Below are 12414 nucleotides of genomic sequence, written 5' to 3'. Positions count from 1 at the left end.
ATTTTTAATTGAATTATTTGCCTTTTTATTGTTGAGGTACAAGAGTTCTTTATTCTAGATACTAGATTATCAGATACACGATTTGCAATTAATGTCTCCCATTCTGCGCATGGTCTTTTCATGATCTTAACAGTGTTGACACACACACACGTTTTAAAACTTGATGAAGCATAATTTTCCTTCTACATTTTCTTCTGTTGCATGAGTTTTAGGCATCTTGTCCAGAAAACAATTGCCTAATCCAAGCTCATGCAGACATAACCCTGGGTTTTCTAGAGGTTTTATGGCTTTAGCTCTTACACTGATATCTTAGATGCACTATCACTTAGTTGCTATGTGTGGTATGAAGCAGGGGTCCAACCTCATTCTTTGCATGTACATGTCCAGTTGTCCCAATACCATTTATTGAATGGACCATTTTCCCCTCCATTCAATGGTCTTGGCACCCTTGTCAAAAATCAATTGACAGGGGCGCCTGAGTGGCTCAGTGGGTTGAGCATCTGACTCTTGGTTTTGGCTCAGGGTTGTGAGATCGAGCCCTGCATCGAGCTCTGCACTCAGTGTGGAGTCTGCTCGGGACTCTCTATCTCCCTCTACCCCTCCTGCTCATGCTCTCGCTCTTTAAAATAAATAAGTAAATCTTTAAAAAAATATTCAGGGTTTATATCTGGACTGGAAATGCTATTCCACTGCTCTAGGTCTACCCTTAGGCCAGCACCACAGTCCAGCTCTGTAATAAGTTCGGAAAACAGGACCTGTGAATCCCCCAATGTCGTTCCCTCTGAAGAATTTTTGGCTATTCAGGGTCCCTTGCATCTCCGCTTCAGTATCAGAATCAGCTTGTCAATGTATATAAAAAACTCGAGTTAGATTTTGATGGAGATTATACTGCATGCATAAATCAGTTTGGGGGGGATACTGTTATCCTAACAATATTAAGTGTTCCAATCCATGAACATGGAATGTCTATTTCTTTAGGTCTTAATTTCTCTTAGTTATGTTTTATAGTTTCTGGTGTACAAGTCTTGCACTTCTTTTATTTTATTCCTAATTTATTATTTTCAATGTTCTTTTAAATGAAATTCTTTTTTTTTTTTAAGTTTTATGTAAATAATCTCTATACCCAACTTGGGGCTCAAACTCATGACCCCGAGATCAAGAGTCACAGGCTCAGGGCGCCTGGGTGGCTCAGCCGGTTAAGCGGCTGCCTTCAGCTCAGGTCATGATCCCAGGGTCCTGGGATCGAGTCCCGCATCGGGCTCCCTGCTCAGTGGGGAGCCTGCTTCTCCATCTCCCTCTGCCTGCCTCTCTGCCTACTTGTTCTCTGTCAAATAAATAAAATCTTTAAAAATAAATAAATAAATAAATAAATAGTCACAGGCTCTTTGGACTGAGCCAGCCAAGTGGCCCAAATGAAATTTTAACTTCCTTTTCAGATTGTTGTTATTGTATAAAAACACAACTGACTTTTGCATATTGCAGTTGTTTCTGGAAACTTGCTCAACTTGCTAATTAGCTCTAATATCTTTCAGTGTGGGTTCCTTAGGGTATTCAATATGCAAGATGATGTCCTCTGCAAATAGTTTTACTTTTTCATTCCAATCTGGATGCCTTTTTTTAACCCCCCTATGCCTAGTGAGTGCATAGGTCAGGAAATATGTTTTTCTTAGTTAGATTTGTCAGTCTTCTCTAAGTGCTAGGTCTTTTATCATAGTTAGGCCTTTCCCTCTCCAAGATTACAAAAACATCTTCCATGATTTCTTCTAGTACTTTCATAATTTCATTTATTCCCCCTTTGATTCACCTACACTTGTTTTGCTATAAGGTGAAGATCCAATTTTTCAAATCCAGAGGTGACCAACACCTCACAACGCCACTGGTTTCAACACAGCCTTTTCAACTGTGCTTCAGGGCTCCCCAAACTAGACACTCAGTTGTTCCTGACCAGATGACAAATATACCAATCCCGGCTTTCTGTATGGCTGGGGAAGGAGCAATGCCTGGCTGCCGAGAGCACGGCAGGCAGAAGCTCCAAACGCCTCTTCTGTGTGCTTTCGGACGTACTGAGTCCCTCTCCTTCACCTTCCATTAGAGGTGCTCGGCACTCCCATCCTGTGGTCTTTTAGGAACAGAGTGAGCAGCCACACTGCTGGCTTAGGGCAAGTCTATCTCCTAAGTCATTTACCACAGGTCTATCTGCCTTCTGCTTCCAAACCTTTGCTTCTCCTATCTCCTCCTACACTTGCCCTCTTGAGGGGGTTATCTTTATATAAAGTCACTTTCCTTACTCTTGGTGGGGTTTCAGGAGGAAATAAAAGTAGGTACACACATTCCATCAACCATATTTGCCTGAATGTCTCTTTTTAAATTTTTAAAAAGGGGCGCCTGGGTGGCTCAGTTGGTTAAGCGACTGCCTTCGGCTCAGGTCATGATCCTGGAGTCCCGGGATCGAGTCCCGCATCGGGCTCCCTGCTCGGCAGGGAGTCTGCTTCTCCCTCTGACCATCTTCCCTCTCGTGCTCTCTATCTCTCATTCTCTCTCTCTCAAATAAATAAATAAAATCTTTAAAAAAAGAAATAAATAGGGGCGCCTGGGTGGCTCAGATGGTTAAGCATCTGCCTTCGGCTCAGGTCATGATTCCAGGTCCTGGGATTGAGTCCCACATCGGGCTCCCTGCTCCGCGGGAGGCCTGCTTTTCCCTCTGCCTCTCTCTCTCTCTCTCTCTCTCTCTCTCTCTCTCTGTCTCTCATGAATAAATAAATAAAATCTTTAAAAAATAAATAAATAAATAAATAAATTTTTAAAAAAATTTTCTATGGGGCACTTGGGTAGGTCAGTTAAGCATCTGCTTTCAGGTCATGATCCCAGGACCATTGAGCGCTGTGTCAGGCTCCTCCACTCAGCTGGGACCCTGCTTCTCCCTCTCCCTCTGCCTCTCCCCTCCACCCAACTCATGCTCTCTCTCTCAAACAAATAAAATCTTAAAAAAAATTTTTTTTTCTAGGGGCGCCTGGGTGGCTCAGTTGTTAAGCATCTGCCTTCGGCTCAGGTCATGATCCCAGGGTCCTGGGATCAAGCCCCGCATCGGGCTCCCTGCTCGGCGGGAAGCCTGCTTCTCCCTCTCCCACTCCCCCTGCTTGTGTTCCCTCTCTCGCTGTCTCTCTCTCTGTCAAATAAATAAAATCTTAAAAAAAAATTTTTTTCTAGATAAGTTTATTTTTGTTTTACTTATTTAAGTAATCTCTACACCCAACATGGGGCTTGAACTCACAATCCTGAAATCAAGAGTCTCATGCTCTTCCAACTGAGCCAGGCAGGCACCCCCTTTTAAAAAAAAAATTTTTTTTATTTATTTGAGGGGCGTCTGGGTGGCTCAGTTGTTAAGCATCTGCCTTCAGCTCAGGTCATGATCCCGGAGTCCTGGGATCGAGCCCCGCATCGGGCTCCCTGCTCAGCAGGACGCCTGCTTCTTCCCCACCCTCTGCTGCTGCCCCTGCTTGTGTTCTCTCTCTGTGTCTCTGTCAAATAAATAAATAAAATCTTTTTTTTTTTTAAAGGTTTTCTTTTTTTTTTTTTTAAGATTTTATTTATTTATTTGAGAGAAAGAACGAGAGAGAGAGAGCACATGAGAGGGGGGAGGGTCAGAGGGAGAAGCAGACTCCCCGTTGAGCAGGGAGCCCGATGCGGGACTCGATCCTGGGACTCCGGGATCATGACCTGAGCCGAAGGCAGTCGCTCAACCAACTGAGCCACCCAGGCGCCCAAATAAATAAATAAAATCTTAAAAAAAAAAAAAAGATTGTATTTATCTGAGAGAGAAAGAGAGCACAAGCAGGGGGAGCAGGAGAGGGAGAAGCAGACTCCCCGCCGAGCACGGAGCCTGTACGGGGCTCGATCCCAGGACCCTGAGATCATGACCTGAGCCGAAGTCAGGCACTCAACTGACTGAGCCACCCAGGCACCAAATTTTTTAAAATATTTTATTACAAGAGAACCTGGCTGGCTTAGGTAGTAGAGTGTGTGACTCTTGATCTCAGGGTTGTGAGTTTAAGTCCCGAGCTGGGTAGAGACATTACTTAAAATCTTAAAAAAAAAAAATTTATCCCATGATATATCTTTTTTTTTTTTTTTTAAGATTTTGTTTATTTATTTGACAGAGAGAGAGAGCACAAGCAGGGGGAGAAGCAGACTCCCCGCCGAGCAGGGAGCCCGATGCAGGGCTCGATCCCAGGACCCCGAGATCATGACCTGAGCTGAAGGCAGACGCTTCCCCGACTGAGCCACCCGGGCGCCCCTCCCATGATGTATCTTATACAAAGAAAACATTACCAATTTTGTGCAAGACAAAGACTTTGATTATAACATATGTTCTCTTTAAATAATGAAGTAAGAGTTTCTCTCATTGATTTTGGCTTTGATATATATGTCAGTCATAAAGGCTAGATTACAAAACATAAACCTTGTAATGCTAAGATAATGTTGAGTTATCACTGGTACCTTTCCAACAGCTCCTGCAGGCTCACAATGTTTTGTACGTGAAGACGCCACACAGCTTCAAGCAACAAAGAATTCTGAAGAAAATAAGAGTGCTATGAGTCCTCCGTGCACCTATTTTTCCTACCAAATGCAGAGCCTATACACTGAGCTACTGGACTCTACTGACAGTTGAAATGCAGTAACAGGCACAGCTTCCAACACAGCCTTGGTCCCTTTGGCTTCAGACACTCACCATCACCAGCCTTCATCTCCTCGTCCCCCAGTACCCTGTCCAGCCTCTAGTGTAACCTGCTTCTAGGACTTTCTCCACTGTGGCCAATACGAGATTCCAAAATAGGGACTGGACATGTCCATCTCTTCTCTTCTTTGGACCCTTTACTGGCTCTTCACAGCTTTCACAACAAACGTGAGACTCTTGGATGCAGCACAGGACAGGTGTAACCCAGTTTCTGTCTCCTATCCCAGCGAGGTACCCCCTTCTGCAGCAGATACCCTTCCCCCTGCCCCCAGGACATCCTGCTCATGTCTCCTGTGTCCCACGGCCTACTTTGTCCTGCCCTCCATCACTCGACAAAATGGCACTCCTCCTCCACACTCCACGCAGCTGCCAGCTCTCAGAGCCTTTCCCAGCCACCAGTCACGCAGCTGTCCACTCTCCACTCTCCCCTGCACACCTGTGGACACCTATGTCATTACAACTCACAGGCATTTGGCTGCCCCTCCCTCCAGCTATATAGCTGTGAGCACCCATCAAATGCTGACACATCTAGAGACACATATGTAATGTATGCTGGATAAAAGAATGGGGGGAAACCACGAATGCACCATCACCTGGGTTTTTTCTTTCCTTTTTCTATATTCTTACTAATAACAATCTAATAACCAGTTACCTTGAGTTCTTTCAACTATTCAAAAATCTGTGAACCTACTGAATTCAAAATGCTTCAAGAGAATAAAAACAATTTTTAAGTTATAATCTTCTAGTTTCTTATACTACCCTGGAAAATTGTTCATAATTATACCTAAGAACAAAGAACATGTTTCTGTGGCCCACTCTAATAAATATTACTAAATATGGGTGAATACTGACAAATACGGTAATTGAAGGTACCTCTTTCCCACCCACAGAGGCAACTGCTGAATGGTTCTCTCCCTGCCCCGTGATTAACGAGGTGCTTGGTGAAATCCCTAAGAACATGCTGGGACTCTGTTGTCTCCACACAACAGAATGCTGCTTGAGAAACCCCAAGAGTCAGAGTTGCAATGTCAAACTTACCTGTACTTCCCACAGTTCTTGACAAAAGGAGAAACGAGAGAACATACTATGGGCTAATAAATACTGAGCCACCTCCAATAAGGAAGACATTTTCTTCTGAAAAGAAAGATTAAATCTTTTCTGAAACAATATTAAAGAAATGTCCTATTCTCCCAAATAGCTTAAAAGTAACGAGTAAGCACCATTAGCTCATGGCACTGCGTCTTACCCTTTGCTCTGCGTTCAGCAGCACCCTGGGGGAGGGCTCGCCACTGGACGCACAGATCTGCACAATGCTGGAGGCCACTGTCCGGCTGGACAGCACAGCCACTGGCACACCCAGTCTCGAGGCTTGATCCCGTAAAGCAGAGCCTTAAAGACAACACAAAAAGCCGGACACACACTACAACGTCTAAAACAGAAGACCTGGGGTTTAAAAACCCTTTTAAGCTGCAGCTACCAGGGGCGCCTGGGTGGCTCAGTCGGTTAAGCGTCTGCCTTCGACTCAGGTCATGATCTCAGGGTCCTGGGATCGAGCCCCGCATCGGGCTCCCTGCTCAGTGGGAAGCCTGCTTCTCCCTCTGCCTGCCGCTCCCTCTGCTTGTGCTCTCTCCCTCTCTGACAAATAAATAATAAAATCTTAAAAAAAAAAAAGCTGCAGCTACCAGCCTCCTGAGTATCCAGCCTCTGGTCTGCATTTAATAAAGTAAGAATGCTCAACAGCCTGGAAAAAGATAATGCCTACAAGCAAATTGTTGTCTAATTTATTTGACCTCCGAAACTGGGTTGTGTGTGTTTTTTTTTTTATTTTTTTTTATTTTTTTAAATATTTGGGTGTTTTCTAGTTTTTGTTTTTGTTTTTTTTAAGATTTTATATATTTATTTGACACAAGACAGCAAGAGAGGGAACACAAGCAGGGGGAATGGGAAAGGGAAAAGCAGGCTTCCCGCCGAGCAGGGAGCCCGATGCGGGGCTCGATCCCAGGACCCCGAGATCATGACCTGAGCCGAAGGCAGTCGCCCAACCAACTGAGCCACCCAGGCGCCCCTATGTTTTTTTTTTTTTTAAAGAAAAGGAAACTGTAACACATGCCCATTATCTCCAGGGCTCTGAAAATGCATACCAATATGTAAATTAAAATTAATAGTAGTTATAAAGATTCCAAATGACAATATTAGAAATTATCAACCACTGGGGTCAAGAAATAATTCATGGTAGGAGAAAAAATGTTGATTTCTAGCCATTATTTTTCCACAGTGAAAGAAAATAAAAATTCCAAATGACAATATTAGAAATTATCAACCACTGAGGTCAAGAAATAATTCATGGTAGGAGAGAAAATGTTGATTTCTAGCCATTATTTTTCCACAGTGAAGGAAACCCTCAACCAAACAAAAAGACAATTTACTGAATGGAAGGAGCTATTTGTAAATGATGTATCTGATAAGGGGTTAATATCCAAAATATATAAAAAACCTTTACAATTTAACACCAAAAAAATTTTCATTTAAAAAACGGACAGAGTAGGGGTGCCTCAGTGGCTCAGTTGTTAAGTGTCTGCTTTAGGCTCGGGACATGGTCCCGGGGTCCTGGGATCGAGCCCCGTGTCGGGCTCCCTCCTCAGGGGAAAGCCTGCTTCTCCCTCTCCCACTCCCCCTGCTTGTGTTCCCTCTCTTGCTGTGTCTCTGTCAAATAAATAAAATCTTTAAAAAAAATAAAAAATAGGGCGCCTGGGTGGCTCAGTTGGTTAAGCGACTGCCTTCGGCTCAGGTCATGATCCTGGAGTCCTGGGATCGAGTCCCACATCGGGCTCCCTGCTCAGCAGGGAGTCTGCTTCTCCCTCTGACCCTCTTCCCTCTCATGCTATCTCTCATTCTCTCTCTCTCAAATAAATAAAATCTTTAAAAATAAATAAATAAATAAAAAATAATAAAAAATGGACAGAGTACCTGAATAGCCATTTTCCTTAGGAAGACATACAGATAGCCAACAGACACAAGAAAAGATGTTCAACATCATTAATCAGTGAAGCGCAATTCAAAAGCACAACAAAATATCACCTCACACATTTCCGAATGGCTAATACCGAAAACATGCCAACAAGTTGTTGGCGAGGATGTGGAGAAAAAGGAACCCCTGTGTGCTGTTGGTGGGAATGCAAACTGAAGCAGCTACCGTGGAAAATAGTATGGAGGGTCCTCAAAAATTAAAAATAAGGACACCTGGGTGGCTCAGTTGGTTGGACTTGGGCTCGGGTCATGATCTCCAAGATCAAACCCCAAGTCAGGCTCCCTGCTCAGTGCGGAATCTGCTCGAGATTCTCTCTCCCTCTCCCTCTGCCCCTCCCTCCACACACACGCTCTCTATTTACGTAAATTACGTAAATAAGTAAAAAAAATCTTTAAAAAATAAAATTAAAAAAAATTAAAGAGAGAATTATCTTATGATCCAGTAATTCCAGTACTGGGTATTTACCCAAAGAAAACAAAAAAAGTAGTTCGAAAAGATGTATGCACCCCAATGTTTATGGCAGCATTACTTACAACAGCCAAAGTATAGAAGCAAGCCTCCATCGATAGATGAGTGGCTAAAGATGGGTATATGTATATACAATGGAGTATCACTAAGCTACAAAAGGGGAGAGGTCTTGCCATCTGTAACAATATGGATGGATCTCAAGAATATAATGCAAAAAGTGAAGTCGGAGAAAGACAAATACCATAGGATTTCACTCATTTGTAGAATTTAAGAAACAAAACAAACAAAGAAAAAGAGACAAACAAAAAAACAGAACAGACTCTTAGATACAGAGAACTGGCGGCTGCCAGAGGGAAGGTGTATGGGAGGATGGGTGAAACAGATGAAGGAAACTGGGAATTAAAGAGTACACGCAGGGGCGCCTGGGTGGCGCAGTCGTTAAGCGTCTGCCTTCGGCTCAGGTCATGATCCCAGGGTCCTGGGATCGAGCCCCGCATCGGGCTCCCTGCTCAGCGGGGAGCCTGCTTCTCCCTCTCCCACTCCCCCTGCTTGTGTTCCCTCTCTCGTTGTGTCTCTGTCAAATAAATAAATAAAAAATCTTAACAAGAAAAAAGAAAAAAGAAAGAATTCACAATAGCAAGGTAGAAAATGCTAGTTTCTAACCATTTGTTTCCAGATGGTCTACACAGAAAAGTGTCTATTTTTATTTATAAGGCTTTAATTTTTTTATATGACATATCTTTTATATACCATATATAAGTATAATAGCAACTATCTTCAACAGGAAAAGCCACTAATAAATTCATGCATTAAGGGTCTATTTATATTTCTGTAGTCAAGGTCAAGAGCTTTTTATATAAGGTCTTATGCCTTGATCTCAAATCCATATAAGAAAGTGTGTGGCTGAGCCTGGTTCCCCAGAATGATGACACCAGGACGTGAAATTCAAACACAGGGCAGTGAAAATCAGTATGATTCACCAAAGATCTGTAGTGATCAGTGGTCACAGTGAGTCTGTTGGTTTATGGTTATTTCAACTGATACTTCAAACAAATTAATGACTTCGCTAGTATCTTTCTGAAATGAGTCATTTCGTAATAAAAATGTGAATGTCCAAAAAATAACTGATTTTTTTGTTATTCTCACAGAATTCCCTGATCTTATTATTTTCAAATTGAAATATCCTGAGATATTCTCAACCCCAGAAATATTCTTCTGGCTTCCTGTCTGCTCTCTCGGATCTAGCAAAACCCGTTTTTGCCACTTGTATAAACGAGGTGCACATTACTGTCCCATGTTTTTCCAAGGGACACTTTGGCTCCTACTGCTTCTGAGTCCTACGTAGAGTGTCAAATGCTGCTTAAATAACAGCCTTACAACACGCCCCAAGGAGGTCCAGGTCACTTTACATAAAGCTCTCCCATAACTGCGTATGTTAAGAAACTTGAGCTCTCACGTACCTATGAATGAACCAGAAAGATCAGCAGAGGCCTCAGGATCCATCAACTGATTGAGACACAGAGTTTTACACGCTGAGCCTTCTACCTAGAAACCAAACACAAGGAACTCTAGTTAAAATGCAAGCTGTGTGGGGCGCCGGGGTGGCTCAGATGGTGAAGCGTCTGCCGTGGGCTCAGGTCCTGGCCCCAGGCCCCGGGATCGAGCCCCGCACCGGGCTCCCTGCTCGGCGGGAGGCCTGCCTCTCCCTCTCCTGCTCTGTATCTCACTTACTGCACTAGTCTCAAATATTTTGAGGTAAACATTTTTAAAAAGTGAAACTTACCAAAGCCTTCTGAGAAAAACTAAATTCACTCTGGCCTTATTTTATCTCCAAAAAGATAAATGCTCCCCATCTCTTTCTCGCCTAGTCCGCATTTAAAGGGATGCTTCCACCAGATACTCAGGAGGCCTTTTCGGTGTCCCTTCGAGGTTGTGCCTTGGCCGGGTGCAAAACACCCAAACTGAACCCTGCCTTCAAAGGCCAAACCAATTCCTCCTTACCTCAAGCAAAAGGTCGCTCAGATTCAGGTGGCGTCTCAGGAGGCGCACAGCCGATTCCTGCAGCTTGTGTCCCCTTCCGAGACCCTGCCGTTGCCTCTCGGCCCTTCCCGCTGGGGGAAAAAGCAGTTCCACAAAATCACAGCAGCCCTTAAAGTCCCCTGTCAGTCGACTCGGGGGCAGCCCAGACCCGCAGGTCGGACGCACCCGCGGACACGTCACTTCCACGGGAAACCCCCACGCGTCCCAGAAAAACGCACAGCAGACGCACCCAACTGGGGCCCTTTCACACAACGAGGGACCAGGACTCGCCCACGTGTCCGGGGAAGGGGCGCGTCGCGCACGGGGGGTACCGAGACACAGCGAGTCAGTGTACGCGGGACGCGGGGGCAGAAAAGGGGCACGTGGGGGGCCGAGGAACCCAGGTCGAGCCTGGTCCAGCGAGCGGCGTCGCGTCAACGCTCCGGGGCTGGCGCAGATTCTCGTTCCCCGACTCTGTGCTGGGGGCTAAGCTGTGCCCCCGCGCCCCGGACGCCCGGGGTGAGTCCTCAACTCCCCGCCTCGGACAACCATCTCCCGGGACTTCCGGCCGGACGGCGGCCAGCCCCGCCCGTGCCGAGGGAACCGGAGAGCCGCGGGGCCAGCGGCCTGGGGGACGAAGACCGGGGTTCGGGAGAGGCGGGAGCAGGCGGGAGGTCTTGGGGGGCAAGGACGGGCCGGGGACCGGGACGGCGGAGGCCAGGGCGGGAAGGGGTCTCAGGGCCCGTCACCACCCACCCCCGCGGCTCCCGCGCGCTCTTACCCAGCAGCTCGGCCCATGTCCTCCTACGGCTCCCGGGCCCCAAGTCCGAGGCGGCGTCCTGCGCCCGCGATTCCGACATGGCGGGAACGCCACATCCCTTCTGCGGCTCCCGGCAACCGGCCCGCGCGACCTCCCCATTGGCTGCGGCCCGCGCCGCCTCCCCACTGGCTGCGGCCCGCGCCGCCTCCCCGCCTCCCCACTGGCTGCGGCCCGCGCCGCCTCCCCGCCTCCCCACTGGCTGCGGCCCGCGCCGCCTCCCCGCCTCCCCATTGGCTGCGGCCCGCGCCGCCTCCCCGCCTCCCCACTGGCTGCGGCCCGCGCCGCCTCCCCACTGGCGGGCGGCTACCCGGTCACACCCCCTCGGGCCGGAGGCCTCGCGCCGCGGCCAGCGTGGTGTTGGCGCCATCTTGGTAGTGGCAAGAGCGAAGAAGGCACTGATACCTGGGCAAGGGCGGTCTCGGGGTAGGGCTGGCGGTGAGCGTAGCGGACTCACAACGGCGTCCCGTGCGAGAAGGCTGTGGCAACCCTGTGCATTATTCCTGCGGAGAAGGACCGAGAGTTGGTCATGAAGAAACAGCCTGACAAAGCCAAAACCAGGGAGACGCTAGAACGCGCCGACCGCCTTGCCCTCCGTCGGCGGTTGGGCTGCTGCCCGGCCGGGAGGCGGGCGAGACGACCCGCCGTGGGGGCTGCCCCGTCAGACCTCCGCAGCAGCTCGTGGAGGCCTGTGCGACTGAGAGCTGTTTGCTTTGACTTTAATTTAAATGGCAGTGGTCGCGGGTGTTAAAACTCCAAAGAAAGCGGGTCCTCTGGGTGGGGCATCCGGCGTTCTTTTGTGGTGTCTTTCCCTCGGTCCTGTAAGATTCGTCTCTGTCGTCCTTGGCTGTAGTTTTCATAACTGTGTCGTATTCCACTGGGTAAATACACGTATTCACACATAGAATCGATCATTTACATAACCTACTTTCTGCACGTTACGATGTTTTCACATCTTAAAAAGCCTTTCTGGCTGGGGCGAGGTCGCCCCCCGCCCGGCGCCGGCCAGTTCGTTCTTAGGGACGGCGAAGGGCCCACAGGAGCATGCCTAAGCAAACGTCCAAGCCGGAGCCAGACCTTCTCCCCCCGGCCCCAATCCCAGGAGGCAGTATTCTTCTTAACCTTCCCATGGCCAGGTGTCAGGCAGCTAAGGACCACCCCTGTAGCCCAAAGTCTGCCAAAATTCTTCAAACCTCAAAGCTTCCTCTCACTCCTATCTTCTGTGTCCTGGCCACCTTGGTGGTCCTTTCACAGTCTGCCCTGACTCCTGCGTCTGAGACTGGATGTAATAAACTTTGTTTTTCCTGAGCCTCTCTGTGCCTCCCCTTGTGACCATCTCATAAAGAT

The 12414-nt window shown here is 47.3% G+C and overlaps 1 protein-coding gene across 16 annotated transcripts in view; it reads right to left on the bottom strand.

Annotated features, from left to right (window-relative positions):
- FANCA (FA complementation group A) overlaps positions 1 to 11160 on the bottom strand; it is a 60269-nt gene extending 49109 nt beyond the window's left edge. For all 16 annotated transcript variants that reach the window (XR_003524007.1, XR_003524008.1, XR_003524009.2 and 13 more), the window contains exons 1-6: positions 11032 to 11160; positions 10233 to 10342; positions 9692 to 9776; positions 5982 to 6124; positions 5774 to 5869; positions 4498 to 4571 (exon numbers count right to left, since the gene is read on the bottom strand). Coding sequence is in view for 11 of the 16 variants with exons in the window: in XM_027617098.2 (XP_027472899.1) it covers positions 4498 to 4571; positions 5774 to 5869; positions 5982 to 6124; positions 9692 to 9776; positions 10233 to 10342; positions 11032 to 11110 (587 nt within the window). In the remaining 5 variants the exon portion in view is untranslated. The remainder of the gene's footprint in view (positions 1 to 4497; positions 4572 to 5773; positions 5870 to 5981; positions 6125 to 9691; positions 9777 to 10232; positions 10343 to 11031) is intronic.
- Positions 11161 to 12414: the final 1254 nt, after the last annotated feature.

The sequence above is a fragment of the Zalophus californianus genome, chromosome 17 (genome assembly GCF_009762305.2).
Source record: "Zalophus californianus isolate mZalCal1 chromosome 17, mZalCal1.pri.v2, whole genome shotgun sequence".
NCBI classification, from domain to species: Eukaryota; Metazoa; Chordata; class Mammalia; order Carnivora; family Otariidae; genus Zalophus; species Zalophus californianus.
This window is presented reverse-complemented; position numbering and strand designations above follow the sequence as displayed.